A 21,320-nucleotide genomic window follows, 5' to 3' on the forward strand; every position below is an offset into this window, starting at 1 on the left:
GTCTCTATCTGGCGACTGTGTCAACAGTTTTTGGATCAAAGCAGTTTATAATATTTGCTTACAGATCACCTAAGACTCGTTTGCGATAAAGTTCGATTAAGATTGATATATTATATTTAATGTATCCGTTTAAAGCACCTGTCGCTATCTGGCGACTGTGATATAGCGACTGTGACAACAGCTTTTGGATCAAAGCAGTTTAAAATATTTGCTTACAGATCACCCAAGGAATGTCCTTTAATACTAGCATGTAGTACAGTTACTTTAGCGACACGCACCATCGTAAGCCAGTCATTTCCCTATTCTATTGGATCAATAGGACCACTTTTGTTTTCGATCGTATCTGGCGCCATGTTTATTGATATAGCTTGAGTACAATGTCATTATCATAAATAGTAAACTATATAACATCTTCTTGCATAAGGTATAACGGTGTTATTAATTGTATGTATAATGGGAAGCTGGTCACTCGCAAAGTATTTAGAATCCAACAAATGTTCAAAAAATAAAACAGTTGCAGATAAAATGCAGAAACGATATCACAAAAGTATGCAGACAACTAGGGGACACAATTGAAAGTTCCGATAAATATGTATGTATTTCAGATAATAAATCAACAGATTGCCATTTAGTGGACCGGCCCTGTGCTCTTCGTAGTGTTTTGAATAAAGAAACAGTCTTCTTTGTATTTCATATCTGTATTCATCCTTAACTATTTCATTCATTAAAAGCTGACTTAATATCTTGTCGAGTACATAACACTTCACCTCGAAAATATATATAGGAAACTGTGAGCACGATTGCCCTAATTATTTGTTTCACCAACAAGCTTTTATGTAAGTTTTATGACATGTTTTACACTATATCCCAAGACGGATATATATTGTCTGCGATCTTAAAGCTAAACAAATGATTGCGGTCACGCAAACCACTTTATTGTTTGATATTTTAAATGTCTCGCCTGCTGATAGACGTTGTTTATGGCGTATAACAAACTAATTTTATACCATAAATGTTGATGTTGATACATAAAACTGCAGACAGCCCGCCCTTAAAATGCAGATCCTACTAGGGAAACATTCTTTCCTAGTTTGTTCAACGAGAGTGTTGAAGATATCTTTCACAAGACGGCCACCTTATTGCAAATGCGTTAAATAGAAACAAAAAGCAATGGGATAAGGCAAGAATATTGAATTGTATTAAATTGATATAGTGTATGTTTACAATCTACCAATATAAGTTATCATTTGATAAACATGCCTAAGATCACAACTTCCATTACGTGGTACATATAAATATATACTTTCATAAAACTATAAATACAGTCCCGATAAAAGAAATAAAGAACATTTTCAGATAAAAATAAAACTTCCAAAACCACCATATTGACTGTCCATATCGACTTTTTCTTTAAGTTAAATAAACAAAACCTTTCACTAGTTAAAATGTTGCGGTTAACTGTCCAAATACTACGACTTTAAATATTTTATTGAATAGACAATCCTATAACTATCTAGAAAATGTATTCTTCAGCGAGTGGAAGGTAACTGTTGTCTTGATCCAACAGCGTCTTCATTTAGAATTGTCCGTTGATGCAAACGAGTATCTGAATAAATTGCATACAGTTTTAAATTACAAAGAGCGCCATATGAAGTTTTGGGCTACTAGGCTTGTACTTGAAAAATCACAGACAATTTAACACATCAAAAACGACAACACTACATTACAGAACGCAATTAACAGATTAATGACGAAACGTACAGACAATTACAAAAATATATGAGTATGTGAGTAGCTCACTATTTCGGTTTGCATAACAGCTTGTATGTTGTTGTTAATGCGAAAAATATAACCAGTTTATAGTTTGAAAAACCGTTCAAGATATTCACATGAAACGTTAAACACATATTACCAATGACAATATGCAAATATGAAGCAAGATTAACTCTGGATCAACAAATAGTCAACTGATGCCTCACAATCGACTGAAATTAATCTGACGCTACTGACCAATCGTCCAATTGTACAGAGGTTATACAATTTGGCAAATGGTCAGTACTGACTTTTTTCTGTTGTTAATCATGTTTATGTATTGGGGAGTAAGGCAAGGGGGGTACACTTCAGGATGAACTTGGATGATTTAAGCAAGGCTTATTTGGAAAATACGGCAAAAAATGTAAAATGTAGAAATCGCAGTATTTTTAGCTATACAGTTCATGGTATAAGAGGTATAACTGACCATTCCAAGGCGGTACCTAAAATGCTTTATAAACATACCTATTTTTATATAGTATATATGCACTGTGCTTTTTGTGGAGTTTCGTGTTGTTCTTTCATGTTTCTTGTTTGTGATTTTTTTTTGTATTCTTTTTCTTTGGCGTTTACCCTGTGCCATTTGACATGGTTTATGTTTAAACTTTGAGCTACTTGGCTTGTTTCTGTAGTTTTTCAAATAAGTATTTGTTATATAATTCCCATACATGATGACACTCTTTGATCTGTTATGTCTTAAGGCTTCCCTTTATTTTTCTTTCCATTCTATATAAAGCACGTAGACAGCGGAACAACAATGGTATCATAGAAAAGCATTCGAATATCAAATATTTATTTATGTGATAGACTATAATTTGGGACTTAGAGTGCCGTTTAAAAAACATTCTATTTTGCCTAATTTCCAAATTCAATGTGAATCAAATGATGGATTTTAAATTCATGAGGTTTTTTCGCTGTAATTGTGCCATCATTGCAAACGATATTGAACCAAAATTAAAACACAAAAAAATATTTGCTTTTATTAAGTTTACCAAAACAAACATAGATATTCTGAGTTTTAATTCTTAATTTATTTCCTAACTAGAAGCATTGAAATAATGTTAATGTGTCGACTGAAATTCATTAACGCACTTTATGCAAAATGCCAAGGCATTCACGATCACGTAACAGGCCCGAAATGAATTTCAGTCCTTTATTAAGCACCTAATTATAATGTGATACATTAGTGTTAATTGCTCCCGAAAGAATGTGACATATAAGTATCCACAGGGCCAATTCAGTACCACTGAACTTATTTGTGTTATTATAAAAATATACAGTAACATTGGTGAAATATGATGATGTTTAACAATGTCTTGCTTCTAATATCATTCTGTGTGACCGGATCTTTTGAGCTTTTGAACAAATATCTTTACAAATCTGCATGACTTATTGTTTTGCCCTCTTCAAATTTCACATAATGTGCTTCCAAAATGGTTTAATTCCTTTTAAAAATCACTACTTATTACTTTGTTCACTTCAAATTACAAATAACCTCTTTCCGAAGTGGTTTAAGTGCATTAAAATCATACTGACCTAATACTTTGAAGATCAGTTATTTGGTCGTGCTTTCATCTTCTTAAGGTATATTATGCCTTTGACCGCTTAAGCAAAAGGTCATTCATCTGCCACATTATCACCAAGTAATGGCTTATGAAACCGTCAGCACATAGGAATAAGGACTTTGATTATTTGTAATGTCAATAAACTTCCAGAATATGTCATGGGCCTTTCGTTACGTGCCATATGTTGTCTGATTGTAGAAGAAAATGCAATAGCCGTATTGGGGAAATTAATCGCACTCCATTAGGCAATCTTATTGACAACTGCAGATTAAGCATTTAAGTTGTAGGTCGCTTAAAGATGATTCCATTAAATAATTTCAAGTTCTATGGGAATGTCAGTTTAATACCACATTTTTTTTAACTGCGTCGTTTTCAACAATGGGTTGACACTATAAATGAATTCGTGTCATTGGTTTTCATCCAGAGTTCAATGACAAACCTGCGAATCAAGGGGAAGGTGAACCAATAAAGTTGTCCAATTGAACTTCTATTATATGTGTTGTGTATTGTAAGTTTTAGAGGACTGACTGATGAGTTCTTGTCATGGTTTATTTTAACCGTTTCCATGTATTTTTTTTAGTTTTATCTGGATGAAATATCACTTTATATTCCCTGTATTTCTACATTAAGAAATAGAACAAGACATATAAGAATTTGGCGAAGCTACTATGGAGGTTAAATTAATTTGGTCTGCAGTTAATAGTTATTGAAACTAAAAAGGGTGGTGTAACCTTGTTTCGAACCTCAGGCTAAATATGTGCGCTCAAAATAAAACTTTCGTATCCGTTAAACAGCAGTATAATATACTGTTGTACAATACAAGTTGCGTATGAACTGATTATCAAATAAATGGATAGAGGCAACCATCATTTCAAAAGTCATTTAGAATGTACGAACTTCTCCGAATTGCTATCATCGCTAATGCAATAAATAATGCATACAGGTCAGGGTCAAGTTAACATTTTCGGACAATAAAAATTATATCAAGATGGAATTTAAAAGGGGAATATATTGAAAACTACAGCCATTCCATCGGTTAAAAATGATTTTAACCGCATTTATTTAAAAAAAAAAATGATGCAAATATAAACATGCCCTTATGTTTGTTATATTGTTGGTTATAAAATTGGAAATGAAATATAACATACACAGGGAGTGTTAGTGTTGAAGGTCATTGCCTTTAGGTCATTAAATGTCAGCTTTTTTTCATAGGTGTAGAAGCGCCGTTGTCTTTAGTATTTCGTTATCCTTGTGCCGCTTGTGTACAGCACGTAGCAGGCTCGCTTTTCTGTGCCAAGAGGGACTCCAAAATTTGAGTAACGAAAACCGGATCAATCGGGCCACTAGGGCTGTACTAATGCCGTGTCCAATACCAACCAGATCATAAAATGAAGGTTTCTGATTAAGTAGTTCGCATCAACGGAAGTGGCACTCACCACTAGCGCTCCCTCCACGCGACATACTTACTTAGCTCATCGATTAGTAATGCTTCTAATACGGGGATAACAAAGAATTTCGTATGATGCCCATCCGTATTCGCGTTGCATGAAATAGGGTATAATTGCAAACGCAGTTTTCTCTTGTATTTAGACTGTTTGGAATAAAAACTTGATCAATAGGAGTGAGTATGTATCAAACAAACGGTTTCTGTAGCGACAAGAAAGCACCATATTTTTTGGTTGTAACCTACATCTCTAGCCAACGAAATCACCTATCGGCCTCCAAAAAGTACGCTTAATCATTAAGACTTGGCAGTTTTACAGGGTATTTTAAAGAAATAACGTCATAATTTTGTTTCCCTCCTGCCGTAAGCATTTTATTACATAAATCAATATAATCCTTTTTTGTAAATATTGTTTCAACGCTCCACCCAATTTAATCATAACAATTTTGATGATAGCCGAATTTGGCTGAACCACAGTCCAAAACACCCAACACCAAAGTGGCAATGCAAGACATAGTGATAACTTGTCAACTCTGTGGATATGCAATGATATTGCAAAACGTCTCACAATATATACGAGGCTGTTGCAGTGCTTTGTTTCTCTCAATGTCAATATGACGTCATAAAAAAGACGTTTTATGAACTGACAAACTTAACCTTAATTGTTGGCTATAATTCGCTCCATTTAGGAATAAACTTTAATATCCTTGATTGAGAATAGCTTATGGTGAACTTGTGTTTTTCCGAATCCATGTTAGTAGGCAGTGATAAACGAGAGTGGATGAAAACAAAATTGCTCAATGATTGCATTTATCATTTCAGGTAGGCAAATTCTGACGGAAAAGAAAAAAGGTTACGCTTCACATTGTCTAGTGTGACTGTTACGCATGTAAAAGCATGTTCGGCATCCTTAGTTTGTAAAAACAAGTGGTGGAAAAAAATCAATTTGTTCTTGTCACTTATTCAAGTCAAATGGCGCTTAAGCGTATCGTTAAAACTAATAAAAATTGTTCCTCTGAAGTTTAACGAAGTGAGAATATAATTGACGCCTTAGATCACAGATTGACACTCAAAATATCACTGATCTGTAGTATATTCTTTTAAAATTAAGTAAAACTTTCAACTTTATTTCTTAATTGAATGTTGTTTAGCCATTTTATTCAATTTCATTTTTTATTGAAACGACGGAGTTTTAATTCAAATCAAATATGTTTCATGTGTACATTGTTCAACCGTTAAAGCACATATCCATAATCATTATTCTCAAAATAAACTCAGCGCCCATGGTTCCAATTACTGATATCAAGGTCAGGGTTTGAAGAATAAAATTATTTTCCAAGGGTGCTTTTAACCAAAATAAGAATTATGATATCTTTTGAGGCTAAAAATGATAGTTACATATATCGTCACAAGGAAATGAACATAAATTACATAGATTTAATCAATAAATCGGAATGGCGTGTCATTATAACATGTTTTATTTAACGATCTCATAATCAGATGTAGGTTGGTGGAATCGATGTCGCTGTTGCTAAAATAGTAAATTAGTTTCAGCTCAATTGTCTGAGTTTTATGATGTTTTGTGATGAAGCTAAGTGTTTAAACGCAAATTGGGATTGGATTTTGGTCATTGTTCAGAAAACTGGGACAAACTTATGACACAATACTTGTAGATAAGAATAATGTGCTGTAATTGAATAAAGCAATCCCAAGTAGATATGATCTAATGTTGATTGGAACGGGGGTATTGTGTTCGATTCAAACTCCTTTCATTATCATTTTCAAGGAGTTTCAAAGTCAATTATCATTACAATAAACATAACCCTGACGTTGTAAGCAAGAGGGAATATATTATGCAGGAATAATAAAGAAGAAAATAGCAAATGGCTTTAAACCACTGGAGTATTGTAATGTTCCTAGGTGTTTTATCACGGCAGTAATGCATAAAACACGTACAGAATACTCTCATCGTTTTTAATGTTTACACTCTATATAAAGGGTGCATGCGAGAATTATATGTTTTCTTTTTTCTTAAAATAGTAAAATAAACCGATAGCACTGAGAAAAATATGTCAACAAATATCTTGGGATTTTTTATGCATGTATATTGTCTGCCATTCGGGCTAATTCAATTTATATAAATGAACAATAAAAACTAAACTGAATTATCAGTTCAATTATGCTGATAATTTTGTAAACTATCCAAGATATCTCTACTAACGTTCTTCAACTATTCGTTAGCCATAGAAATCGCCTCACGGTCATTCTTCTAGTACCTCGATTTTCAATTTTATAACAAATATGTTTGTTGAATGTGTGTTGTGCTATTTGTTTCTTGTTGTCGAGCATTTTACAGTAATCGTTAAATTAAAATGATGTTTTGTCTTCAATATGTAATATTTTTACCAGAAAGCTCATCTTAAGTTTCAATATAGACACAGAATCAGAATATAATTGTGTTCACTGTATTGCATTAAGCGGATATGTGCAAACTTTGTTTCTCAGTATTTGTAGGTCGGGGAGAAATTCCGCCTAAAAGCCCGCTGGGCATCTTAATGTCCAATCCAGTTTAAGTTTTTTTCTGGTTTATATTATTCTTTACTAACCGGCAATTGTTCTTAACTAAGGCCCACAGAGAATATGCGTGAAATTAAGGGTCTTAATGTTATTCTTGGGAAAGCCTAAAATCAAAAGTTGTTATACACCTGCGCTAAACACGTTTGTTGAGTTGATTCCCATAAACAAATCCTATTGTTTAATTTAGTCCAAGATTATCCGAACTTCTAATATGGGATAAGTGTTGAAACCCTAGAAGCTGTGAACATAAATATCTGGCACAGTTTTTGTCTCAAACGACTTTAGGCTTTCTATTGAATGCTGAATATCCTTAATCAATCAAAACATCTGTAAGTCAGTATTTTGATGATAATATTTCAAGAAGGCTTTATATGCCAATGAATCAGCAATTTTAAAGCTGCACCCTCACAGATTTACCGTCTTTACAAAAAAAAAATTCTTTGTCTTGGAAAGAGCAAATTTGTGCGTAAAAATCTGCAAATCAATGATAAAAGATTGCTGACAAAAGATCATAGCGCAGATTTTCATATTTCCGTTCGAAAATATAATGTTTATAAGAAAAGTGTATAAAACATCATTTTTTGAACTTAAATATGAAAATCTGCGATTTATTTTTTGTCAGCAGTCTTCTATCACTGGTTTCCATGGATTTTCGCAAAAATTGGCTCGTTCCAAGACTAAAACTAAAACAGTTGTCAAAACGTTCAATCTGTGAGAGTGCAGCTTTAAGGCGTTTCTGACGGTTTCAAAGACCAGATTTGAACATAAATAGGAGTTTTCTGCTACAACTACGATTATCAAATTTGCATTTGGAAAAAGTCCCATTTTCTCCAAAACATATATTTCATGACGTTTTATATTTCCTCTGAATCAGCCTTTCAAAAGTTCATAATATTTCTCAATATGCAATAAGCGAAATGTGAAGACACAAACGCCGGTGTTAATCTTTGGCTGACGCCGGTTGTTTATATAGAAAAAAACATACTACAAGAGCAGTTATCTCTCAATGATTTGTTAAGTTCTACAAAGATGCTGATTATAGTTTGCGTACGTTCAGTCCTGTTTATTTAATAATGTGTTTTGTGATGTCCTATCAAATCCTTTTTTTTATGATGGTAATCACGCTCGTTTAAATTGTCCGTCTGGGCTATGAATTGGGATTCGATTGTCATGTCATACAAATCGTGTGTGGCCAAGACTACAATCTTGTTACTGGAATGAGTGAGATATATGAGTCGAAGAAAATACACATGTACTTGAAGGGACTTATCATGTTTGAGAAATATTTACAAGGCGGATAATAATCTTTGAAATGATAATGTTCATAGTAAACTCACCGAATAGACCTTTTAAGTGCAGTTTCGTGATTCTTGATCAATCACACGAGAGCAATAAGCGAGTCTAACGGACAAACGTGGAGCAAATTATATAAAATATGTCCATCTTAGGTTGATATAAAATTGAATTTGATAGATAAATACCATCCCTTGCAGCTGTCTTCATTATTTTGCGAGTATAAAAAAGTAGTTGAAAACAAACCTCGTTACAACACATTAGTCTCTCTCTCCATATGTATATAATATTTATCACGCAGTGTATGTTGGTTAAATCAAGCATAGGTCAGAAAAATAAACATCATGTTGGAGGTATACATTCAATTTTAATTGTTACCAACTCAAGGTCAATGTGAGCATATACAGTTGTTGTTACAGTATTGTATCGGAGTTCATTTTTGGCGTTACGATCATTTTACATTTTGCCATTATGTTTTAAAGGCCGTAAAAATTTCATATCGACGTATTAATAAATGAAAGATTTTCTTAATGTTCTGAACATTGACCAGCGTAAAGAGATAGGTTTGCTTTATTCAATTATGTGAAAAATACCTTGCCGATGAAGAATATGTAGTAAATGGTTTGAATTTCGGATTGCAGTTTTTGTTCGTTTGTCATAAGATGGAAACAAAACAAAAGTTCTGATTCGGGTTAAGCCATGCTTCCTACGACATAGGCATCCATCATACCGTTTTTATAGTCCGTCGGTTGAAAAAATAGTTTTTTCTTGATTCGATGCATTTATAGTCAACTTAAGATTAAGGCCATTGCATTTCGGGAAATTTTAGTTATTGTACTATATGGCTGACACATCAACTATAGTGAACTCTACGACAATCTATCATACAGTTGAAACAAAAACATGAATGTAACGCATCCATTGAAAATTTCCGTCTCAAAAAGCGACACAACCCCATTCACTTTCAGAATGTACACATACGTTAATTCATTGAATTGTTCGCATGTTTTACATATCTGGAACCTTTATACGTGTTGGCTACGGGAACGATTAGCAAGATGCCAAAAGGTAGAACTGAGACGTATATTGACACCCTAAAGTATATCAGTAACATTCATTCATGAGACAAGATTAAATATACCTCGAGAGTACTATAAATATAATCTTAACCTAATAAAACAATGTTCCTTTAACTAGGGAAGATAGCTCAGATTATGTTTTTTTATCAATATGAATTGATAATATACAAACTTATATCTAAGAGGTTTAATAGAACTAAACATTTAATATAGCATTAAACTCTGCTTGTATTATTGGTTGGGTGATCTGGGTCTGTATTACAGAAGTTTCTTAAGAAATTTTTAACATATTTTAATTTAAGTGAAAAATTTGTAATTGTTATATATCTTTCAAAAAAAAAATTGTTTAAAAGGGAGTTTTCATTTTTAAAAATGATTATACAAGCTTATATCTAAGAAGTTTCTTAGAACTGGTAAACATTTAATATAGCATTAAACTCGGCTTGTATTATGGGTTGGGTGATCTGGGTCTGTATTACAGAAGCTTCTTAAGAAATTTTAACATATTTAAATTTAAGTGTAAAATTTGTAATTGTCATATTTCTTTCAAAAACAAATGTTTAAAATGGAGTTTTCATTTTTAAAAACTTCATTGTCCATATTTTTTATTGCATTATACACACTAAGCGTAGCATTCTTTGGTGTAAAATGAAACATTTGAGAAAATTGTTGAATTTAAGGAAAAGGAATAATTTAATATTTAATATGGCCCCTGCTGGTTTCAAATCCGATGTGGTATCTAAAATTTAGAACCTCTGGTTGGTGAAGAGAGCTAACATACTAATATTCTTGCAATTTTAACTGTTTAAAAAAAGTTACATGGTTATTCATAAAATTCGTTAATGAGTTAAGTCAACAGTCAATACAAGACTGTCATGTGATATTATTATTTACATTACAATTACAAGGGTAAATATCTAAAGATATTGTAAAAGGTACTTGCTCATGTGCTTTGTATAATGCACTTTTTGTATGACGTTATATAGTGGGGCAAATCATTAGGAATTATAAAAACTAAGATATCAAAAGCTGGAACCCTTCTGCAAATGTTGATATTTGCTCAAATGTCGTCTTTGAAGACCACAATTTTTTCAGCGTAAACAACGTTAATGATCAATTAATTCCGGCTTTGATGCTGCGTGATTGATATTGGCACGTGATGCTATCAATGTATTGTTTTGATGTCAAAATATATATCACCTTTGGGCAAGTCCCGGTGGCCTTGTGAATTATGCCTCGGTTTTCTCTTTTTTTTTCATTTTACCGGCGTGGGCGAGTACCATTAATATAGGGACATTTTTTTCATTGCATTTTCTGTAATTCAATTAAAGCAAATCTGGACCCATGATTACAAACAAACTTAATCATGAGTCTATCCAAAGACTGTTAAACTTATTAGAATTTGAAAATTCATCCATATTCATTTCGATGTACACAATTAACTGTCAATAATTATTTTCTGTCATTTAAAGAGAAATAAAATTCAGCAAAATTCATCATCAATTTCCAACTAGAAGGAAAGTAACAATGAAATTCGGCCACTTGGGTCTGTTAGAAATCATTGTTCATGACTTTCCTCTTGTGAGCGATTTTAAACAATGTGCGAATCAGTTACTTATTTCTTTCAACCTAGTAAAACATAATGTGGTGTATGTGTTTTTTTACTTTGGTGTATAGTATAACTTGATGTTGCACCATGAATTACGGATGAGCCAGTCTTAGGTATTTAAAAGTTTACATAATACACACTTTTGAATTATTAATTTCCAGCAGTTTTGGCGTATTAATTGGATGAAGCAGAAATTGATATCAGCTAAGTTGTATAATTTTAAGTGTTTATTTTTTCACAATTGCATATTTTTGTAGGTTATATGTGTGCTAGTGATTCCCTTTATGATGCAATATGTCTATAAGTAAATACAGTTGTCAAAGTTGTAGACGTCTATTATGGACATTTAATAAAGCATGTTTTGGTCTGATACCATGTAACAAACACGAAGGATAAAGGTTGTTATTCCATTTGTTATAACATAATAATGCGTTAAATAACATTTTATCATAGTAACTATAACGGCGGTACAATTGTTTGGATTTGGTAGCGCTTGTCTAGGTTTTCTTGTTAGTGGAATACCTCTAATGCCCAACCTTGGTAGACACGCGCTCGGCGCCTTTTAGAAATCAAGCAGAATATGCAAGTAGCGAAAGGGACCTAGGTAGCTAAGAGGGATTTTCTTGAGCGGGGCTGCCTCCACAAGCGTTTATCAGGTCTAAATCATTATGCTGTCGTGGTAGAGTAAATAAAGATCAACCGAAAAATCAGTTAATCCAATTTTGGTGAAGTGCAACATTAGTTGGCAACTGAATTTTCGTAGATCGTCATGTTAGTATTTTCGCACAATAGGGATATCATCACTGCATTTATTTAATGGGAATATCAACTTAATGGGCTCAATAAAGAAGGCTTAAACGAGGAATCAGTTATAACTTTGGTTAATACTACATTAGTTTACAACTTTTGTTTCGTCCCCAGTCTTGTCAATTTAAAAACGTTTTCATTGACATCTTACTACAGCAAATGTCCACCATAACATTACTAAAACTATTATACAATGCCGAATCTGTGTACGAATACCGTTACAAGAACCAACATTAGCAATGTACATCTGAATTGGAGACTAAACATGTTACTGTTTGCTTGGATTTTCTACAAGCGGTGTCAAGTAAAATATATACTAGTATATGGTTTCCATCTTGCCCTTAGCAATTTCAACCAAAATGTATCATTATTGAATTGTAACACTGGCAAACTGGGAATCAGTAGCTCGTGATACAGGCACTCTTAAAACTAATCTACAAAAAACACATTGAATATAAAGTATTAATTTGCCCGGTTATATTTATGTTTTATTACTCGACGGTTTGTATTCGTTCCTCTCAAATGCCTTATCCAGTGGCTGCGGAGTGATTTAGAAAATGCTGGCAGGGCGGATTTTTTTTTCTTGTATACCGGACGTGTGTTTCCGGTCATGTGACCAGTGCTGGAAAAAAACATCGTACATACCCTATGTAAGATGAGTCACGCGCAACAACGCGCCACTTCTTATTTCATATGTTGTATGATTTATGAAAAATACATTATGCCATTTCAATAAAGCGCAATCAAATATATATGTTTGCAAGACTTTCAATTAAAATTGAAAATAAATAATCGTAAAAAACGCTATTTTTAGTTATTTAAAATTACTGCGCTCTATGACGTCAGTAAACAACGTCGCATGCGCTTTTTGGTGTAATTGTACAAAAGTTCGTTTTCAACGTCATTTTTTCCACAAATTGATAAATTTAGATATGCAAGAAAAAATATGTTTTTCCGGTCGGCAAGCCTCGTTACCGGCTTACGCACGTGCCCTCGGGTCGGATTTTTCTATCCGTACTGGAAACACATGATAGATACTTATATTCATAACAGGAAAGCCGCACTTCTTTCATGCGGGGAGAAATGACAACTTAACTGAAATGTCATCGGTATAGCGTAGGTGTTTAAAATCTATAGTTTGTCATAGTTTGACTGTAGTGAAAGGTCGTTAGCTGAATGTATGCATATTAACGGACATTTGATCCGCAGAAATATAACTTGCTTATCATTAAGCGCATCAGAACATGAAGTGCTCTTGGTCAGCGTCGGTGATCGATTGGTCGTTATCCGTCAGTAATCGTCTCATATTTTGTCGCGATATTTCCATGACGCTTTTTTAATGTTCTAATAACATTATATTAAGTATCAATAGTTTAATTTCAGTACAATAGCTCATTAAAGGTGTTTTGGAATTGCAAATTAACCATTTATTAACCTTGCAATTAAAAAACTAATTGCGCCATTGGAAATATCACGATAAATATGGATTCACGGGATTATAGAAATAAGGCGATGTGTTTGTTTTTGTTAAAACCCTCTTATCATGTTACATAAAACTTATATTAGTTTTCATACTCGGTCATTCTTTTATGGCAATATTCAAATTAAAACAGTAGATCACACGTGAAAACAAATACATTGGGGAATTTGCACAAGTTATAAAGATTGTATAAAAGAGATTAAGTCAAGCTTACTTAAATTTCTTGGTAGTTCAATCAGTCATCACATGTCCTTGTTTGATCAATATGTCCCGTATTATATTATGGCCGTGAAGTTTAAGATTAACAATATTGCGTTTAGACGGGAAAAGTGTAAAAAGAATCACGCTATGTTTCTGGAGAACTAGGTAGACCACCAGTAATCAATAGGAGAGTTGTAAATGAGATAAACGAAGTATTTGTTTTATTTACAATGATAACGAATGTGTTAATACAGTTTTTAAAAATAATGTATAGCGATTTGGAGAGATTTTCAAAGTGTTATCAATCATGGGCAAAAGTGTTAGAGATATATTACAGTCAATATGATTTTATGGTGTTTGTTTCTTTCAATATGTGTTGGTTATACAGTAAAACCTCTAGTTCAGACCACGTATGAAACTTTGGGAAAATGGTCTAAAATAGCGGGGTGGTCTCATTACTGAGTTTGTGCTGATCGCATTTGTGAATTGTCAAGTGGTGAGTTCGTACGTATATCTATATGTGAACTTAAACAGAGACCCCAAGTTGCTTATGTACATAATTTGGTAACAGAATAAAATATTTATTCCAGAGCTAAACATATCTACTTTTTGCAGATTTTAAGTTACATACCTACTTGTATGAACATTATATTGTAAAATTTAGAGCATCATTAACGAGGCTTAGACTCCCACCAAATATATTAGAATTCACAGCAAATGGATTGCATTAACCTGACTCTATGTATATTAATGAAAGAAAGATGGCAGATATGTCATGTTCTTAAAGATGAATTTCACTTCTTGTTAGAATGTTAGTGATTTAAGAATGTTTTTGAATAAGACCAAATGTAATTTAGTTTGTAAAAATTATTGCACGTACCAGTATTATTTATGCAATTATTATTTAATCAATATACTAATTTCTCCCCTGGTGAGTTAATTTTCGTTCATCATCCTACATGTATCTTCCTGACGTACATACGTCGTCCCACAAAACTAATTGTCGTTCGACGCCCTACATTTGGCAGTTTGTGACAATCATGATTAGGCTTTTATGAGTCGATATTGTTTCGATTGCCCATGGACCTTCAGACGTGCCTAAATTTCTTACTTACCAAGATTAAATATTAACATGCACAAAAAAGTAGATATGACGTAGGACTGGCCGTGACTGTTCACTACTTAATCCATTTCACGAACAAGGTAATGTAAATATATCAATGGCCAATTTTATCGAAAACAACCTCGGATGTATATGGACAGTTTACAATGTCAAAAATTGGTACACTTTAACTTCGCTGCAAGTAGATCACGTAGTAATTTCAATTTAGCAGTTAAACTTTTTGACTTAACTCTTTGGAATCTTAATTATGTTTGCAATAAAACACTTCACTTTAAACTTAGATCTACACATACAAGCCAAAACACTACATTCAATTAATGATATAATTCAGAATTTTACGAACTACTTTTTATGATGCACCGGCATACATCCGAGGTTGTTTTCGATAAAAATGGCCGAGGAGTTCCGAATAGTAAATAATCATCACACCAATGATGTTCTTCATTCAGTTTTAGGATTATTACAATCTCAAAACCTTTTTAAACTCCTTAAATAATCATGAAATAACAACATTATACTCCCTACACTGATTAGCTATAGCTAATGTGTTACAAACATCCCACATTTATTGCCAGAAAGGTCGTTGCGTTAGGTTTGGCAATGAAAACATGGCTGTGATGGCGTGATATGTTTAATAAGTAGGTGTGATAAGGCCGTGGCTATGCATAAAGTGTAGTCGGCGTCTCGGGGTTGCGATACGTTATACCTTCACATATATAGATAAATATAAGAGTATTAGGTTTGTGTCATCTGTAGTCAAACATGGCAGGACAGCTAAGGGAAAGCTACATTGACAATTCGAATGAATTAAAAGATGATGAAGACCATGATATAAGAAATGTAAAGGACTTACTTGAGTTCTATGCCAAAGCTAAGCATGGACAGGAAGCCGTGGTTTTTGCCGCTGTTGGAGATACGGAAAGGCAGGCTGTTACATTTGATGGACTGTACGAAAATGCCTTCAAGGTCGCTCGTTCATTGATTCACCTAGGTAAGTCAAGATATGTATGCGTCATGTTCGATGATTTTGTTGAACTTTGATGTATTTTACTCTAAACTAAGTCTATAAATGCATAGATATATTTTATTTTCAAACTGTAGTATAAAAAGTATAATGGGGTTTAGTAAAACATGAATGTACGAAATTGTATTAATTAACATAGTTTTACCAGGTCTAAAACAAGGAGAAGTGGTTGGAATCAATCTTCGCAGCTGTCCAGAATGGCTTTATTTCGTTTACGGATGTATGATTGCCGGCCTTGTTCCAGTCGGCATTGCTTTCACATATAAAGACGGAAGTGACGTCATCGCCATGATGAAACGATTGCAAACATGCGCGCTTTTGTGCATTGACCCAGGTGTTGACAACGAAAAGTGGAATGTCATCCAACAGCTAGTCGAGTCGTATTCTGACGATGGTTCCGTTATCTGTTCAAATATGCCATATTTACGTTACCTTCTGGGACATGAAGTTGGAACGTCTGTCATGACTGGCGTAAAGAAAATAACAGATTTACTGAGTACTGACTGCGATGTTGAAATTACCGACGTTACAGAAGATGCTTTAGCATTTCTTTTCCAAACGTCTGGCAGCACTGGTGTGCCAAAACTTGTCGCACAGACACAAAAGGCTGTAGTAAGGTACAGGCATTTTCCAACGTTAGCCACAGATGATAAAGAGACTGCTTATAATGATCGACCTTTCACTTGGGGAGGCGGATTTCCTTTTAATTGTCTTTTTGGTCAAAAACGTGTAACCCTTCCCGAGTTCGCACAGATGCCATCTGATCGTTTTGCTGTTATAACCACTGCAATTAAAACAGAAGGATGTACGGTGATGATTTCTCTTCCACCGTTTGTGCACGAAATGGTTTTGAAAAAGGTACAAGAAAAATTGCGTTTTAACTTTTTATACGTATCAGCCTGCTTAAATTATTTAGGTTTTCTACACACTGGATTTTACTTAAAAGAATCATTGAAAATGCACAGATATAGATTTAAAATTCAGTTTGAATATCTGCCATTGTTTTAATACGCTGTAAAAATCGAAAGAAAACTGTCTTAAACTACCACTGACACTACTTTCGAATAACCTAGGCAAAATTATAAAAAATCCCACCTCATTTCAAAAATTACATTTTCGGGAAAACGAGGCCTTATTTTAATTTTCTCATTTAGAATCATTGTCATTTTGGCATTAACTGTTGCGCTCCACGTTTTATAGAGAGTTCTATAAAACAGTGCATTACTTTGCATTGTCCGTTTACTCGGTAGATTTTCAGACTTATCAATAAAAATGTTGTTTTTGTTGACTACTTATCAAAATATTTCACTGAATTAATAAAGGCGCAACTTTTATCCAACTCTCAATCCAAAATGATGTTCGAACTTTTCCTCAATAGAAATAGGGAAGTTGTATTTATGCAGTCAAGTACATGTCCTAATATGGGTCAGATCAAAATATCGCTTGGCTCGAATTCCTCTTTGCCTCGAATCGGATGTAAATGACCGATGTTATTTCACTCTATGTAAGCATTCCCGCTTGTCTCGCTAGTATCAAGGTTCGTAGTATTCTGACCGGTCCCTGGGAAATCGAGCAAACGGGTTTCGACTGCAATACGAATAACATTTTAGGCAATTTATAGTTCACGTATTAAATTAATTATTCAAGTTTGGTCAATATGTTTGAGTTTATGCAAAAATGGCAAACTTTAAATAAAACTTCAACCCCTTTGGCTCGAATGCACAGGGACCGTTGAAAATACATCGAGTCTCAGAAAGGTCGAGTCAAGAGGAAATGCTTACCTTCAGTTTAATGAAATTGATCCTTTACATCCATTTCAAGCCAATGAAGAAATCGAGCCAAGCGATTACGAGCCAACGGGGTTCTACTTTATTAACTAACAAGAATGTAGTTCATTATTACATTACTTTATTCAATGCTCTCGAAAAAAAACTAACATAAAACACTAATGGCGAACGGGGGGCGACCGAATGAGTATCAAAAGTCCTTTAAATAATATTTGCATTCACTTTCAGGAAAGGTTACCAGCAGAATGGCCGATAAAGAATTTGCTGACAGGAGGGCAGCCTCTTACGAAGCATGTCGCCGAATGTGTAGGTGTAATTTGTAAAAACCTTGTATGTGTCTACGGTGGTACTGACTTTGGCCTTGTAGCAATGGGAATCATTGAAGACAAAAACAACTTCACTGAATTTTCCAGTGGGAAAATAGTTTCCGGAGTTGCGCTTAAGATTGTCGACGACGAGGGCGTTACTGTGCCTATTGGTACGATGGGAGAAATTTACTTGAAATCGCATTTCCTGTTCAAGTGTTATTTCAACGACGAGGCGAAAACGATTGCAGCCAAAACACCCGACGGTTGGTTCAAGACTGATGACTTTGGAAAATTAACAGAAGACGGCGAACTGTTTGTACTTGGTCGAAAATCAAACATGATAATTTCTGGCGGGATGAATGTTACACCAGAAATCCTCGAAAGAGTTCTTAACACATGCATTGGAGTAGACATTGCAATAGTTGTTCCGGTGTCTGACGAAGTTTACTACCAAGTTCTGTGCGCATGCGTCATAAAACAACCAGGAAGTACGCTCAGCGAAGATGATCTTCGAACGTTTTGCACGGACTTCCATAACGACAAGCCGGGACTTTTTACGGTCCTTCCAAAATTTTATGTCTTCATGGATACTTTTCCAGAAACATCTTCGGGAAAGGTATCAAGACGAGAGCTAAGTGCATTTGCAGAGGAGAAATTCGGAAAGAACTGAAAACAGTGAAGCCATCTCATTTGAGGCAAGCTGCTATGAGACTAACCTGAAATTATTGTATAACATGGTGTAATGGTTTAATTTAAGCATTTTGATTGAAACTAAGTTTTCTATGAAAATCAACAATTAGTCTTGAGCTGTTATAAGCTGAGCTGTTGTAATTTGGCAATAATAAAGAATAAACAGATAATTGTGTTCTAGATGCGTTACAAGGTGCTCGGAAAGGATTTCTGCCCTTTAAAAATATGTTATCATGGACAAAAATGGCGTCGACACATATACAAGTAGTCGTTTTTGTGAATGTCCATGCATTGCGTTATGTCCCAAGTAAAATAGTTCACCTGACCTTTTATTTTTAAAATGACTCGCTCATGGTTTGTAAATGCTCTTTTTGAATTACGAATTAAAGTGTGACAAATCATAAGGAGTGTTAAACCAAAAATACAAAAAGCTGGAATCCTTCAGCAAATGTTGATATTTGCTCAAATATCGTCTTTAAAGACCACAAATTTCATTTGCGTTTATAACGCGATTGCAAATTAATTACGGCCTTGGTGTTGAGTGATTGGTTGATTGACATTAGCACGTGATGTCATCAATGTATCCTTAAAATGTCAATAAATCAACAACTTATGTTAAAGTCTCGGTGGCCATGTGGACTAGCTGGCTGATTTCTATTTTTTTCTTGACATTACCGGCGTGGATCGAACCCTATTAAAAACAGAATACTTTTCATCATCTTAGTGCGAAATCACTTCGAAATTATACGCACGATGTTTTTTCGATATATCGGAAATGAGTATTTCTTAGGATATGCAATGATTTACATACTATCAGTTCCTCCTATCATGTCTATAGAATAAACTAATTGATTCTCTTGATGGTCAGCCTTATAACGCCGGTTGGCTTTTTTGACTTCCAAATAACAAAACTCAATTTTTAACCAAACATTTAATAAATAAGGAGCTAATAAAGGTAGAATAAATCCTGGAAATCAGTATTTACTGGGTAATGTTTACTTGGAACTGTTCACAGGGACACAGTGTTTACTGGGCAATGTTTACTTGGAAGTGTTCACAGGGACACAGTGTTTACTGGACGATGTTTACTTGGAAGTGTTTACTGGATAAATAATTATTGTCGTAAATGAACCTTCTAATCTTTATGATATCAAGTATAGCTCATCTTAGCGCTAGTTATCTCAGAGTATTGACTTTTTCAATAGTAGGAAGACAGGATTTTAAATTGCTTTATTTTAATTGAAACCAAATAAACGTGTTGCATATGAGTAAAATTGCGCGTTTTAACATGCCACGCTTTTTCGTCATACAAACAAACGTGCAAAAATATGAGCTAATCTCTTTTAGATATGCTCATTATTTTTGTCATGGTATTATTTGTGTAGTAGTTATGTATTATAATGAGTTGTTTATTTTAGAAGGACAGTATTATGATAATCACGATATACTATTCTTTATTTAGTAAAATCAAATATTATATTAAATTTACCGTAATGAAATAAGCAAATCAAGCTATGCACTCTAAGTCATAGAACTTGAATACATTTTCCAACTTAATATGAGGTAGATTAAACCACTTACGCTACTTATTATAGCATATTGGTTATGATGGTTCTTGTATCACTAGAACTGTAATGGTTCTTAAAAAACATTCATAGCAAGTAGGTTGTGTTTGTGCAGTTTAATGTCCGTTTTAAATGTGAATTTGCTTACTATTGCTAATAATGAAATCGCACTAACACTTAAAGTTTATTCATTTTAAAAGGTTCGGCATAATGCCTTCATCAGTACATATTATAAACAATATGAATAGCAAGTTATGCCAAAGTCGTCATTAACAATTTAATGACGGCACGTCTTTTAGGTAAAGTCATATGATTATGAGGCATACATGTGAGCATAATACTGTTTTGGGTCATTTTGTGATAATTAATTATAGACAAACACAAAAAATATGAAAAATATGTAATGCATTAAATATAAAAAGCTAAAACGAATCAATGGTGTTGATTAATAACAAATTTGTTTTGGATTTCGATGTCCTTTGTAAGTCATTCGATATTGAGTGTCTCTAACATTCATTCATCATGCCTCATTCTTTTGTTGTAATAGCCTACTCCTAATTTTGGCCATAAATTCAGGAGTTTGCAAATATTGCCATGAAAGGGGTTACCTATCAACCTAATGAATATAACGTAGTGTGAACATTATGCAAAATAAGTTTATTAAACTGCTTGTTCTATGTTCATTTAGTGTTTGCCCTACGTGTTCAGCCAATCAGGGGCGCTAGATTTTTAAAATGTTTAGTTTCTTCTCCGGAATAATTAATTATTGCACAAGACGACTATTCATGATTAAGTCAATTGCTCTATCTGCGCATGCGCAAATAGCCACGCCTACTGTTTGCATATGCAGACAGTAATTTCAGTGTCAACGCTATCGCATTGTCCCGCCTTGTAGTGATTGACAGGTCGTTTCGATATGCGCTCGGGTGAATTTCAAAGCTGATAACACTAAGTCG

At 33.8% G+C, this 21,320-nt stretch overlaps 1 protein-coding gene across 1 annotated transcript; it reads left to right on the forward strand.

Annotated features, from left to right (window-relative positions):
- Nucleotides 1–15,736: 15,736 nt before the first annotated feature.
- LOC128239207 (2-succinylbenzoate--CoA ligase-like) lies at nt 15,737–18,957 on the forward strand. Its single transcript, XM_052955740.1, has 3 exons — nt 15,737–15,981; nt 16,163–16,872; nt 18,030–18,957. Exons 1-3 carry the CDS (start codon nt 15,753–15,755, stop codon nt 18,777–18,779), a joined length of 1,689 nt encoding a protein of 562 aa, XP_052811700.1. The 5' UTR covers nt 15,737–15,752; the 3' UTR covers nt 18,780–18,957.
- The last annotated feature ends 2,363 nt before the right edge of the window (nt 18,958–21,320 follow it).

This window comes from Mya arenaria, chromosome 6 (assembly GCF_026914265.1).
Source record: "Mya arenaria isolate MELC-2E11 chromosome 6, ASM2691426v1".
NCBI classification, from domain to species: domain Eukaryota; kingdom Metazoa; phylum Mollusca; class Bivalvia; order Myida; family Myidae; genus Mya; species Mya arenaria.

What these genes read in the sequence shown, in the direction of transcription:
- LOC128239207 (XM_052955740.1), top strand. Translation starts at nt 15,753, where the DNA reads ATGGCAGGACAGCTAAGGGAAAGCTACATTGACAATTCGAATGAATTA. An exon ending in TCGTTCATTGATTCACCTAG is followed by an intron (nt 15,982 to 16,162) that starts GTAAGTCAAGAT and finishes TAGTTTTACCAG; the next exon opens with GTCTAAAACAAGGAGAAGTG. An exon ending in ACGAAATGGTTTTGAAAAAG is followed by an intron (nt 16,873 to 18,029) that starts GTACAAGAAAAA and finishes ATTCACTTTCAG; the next exon opens with GAAAGGTTACCAGCAGAATG.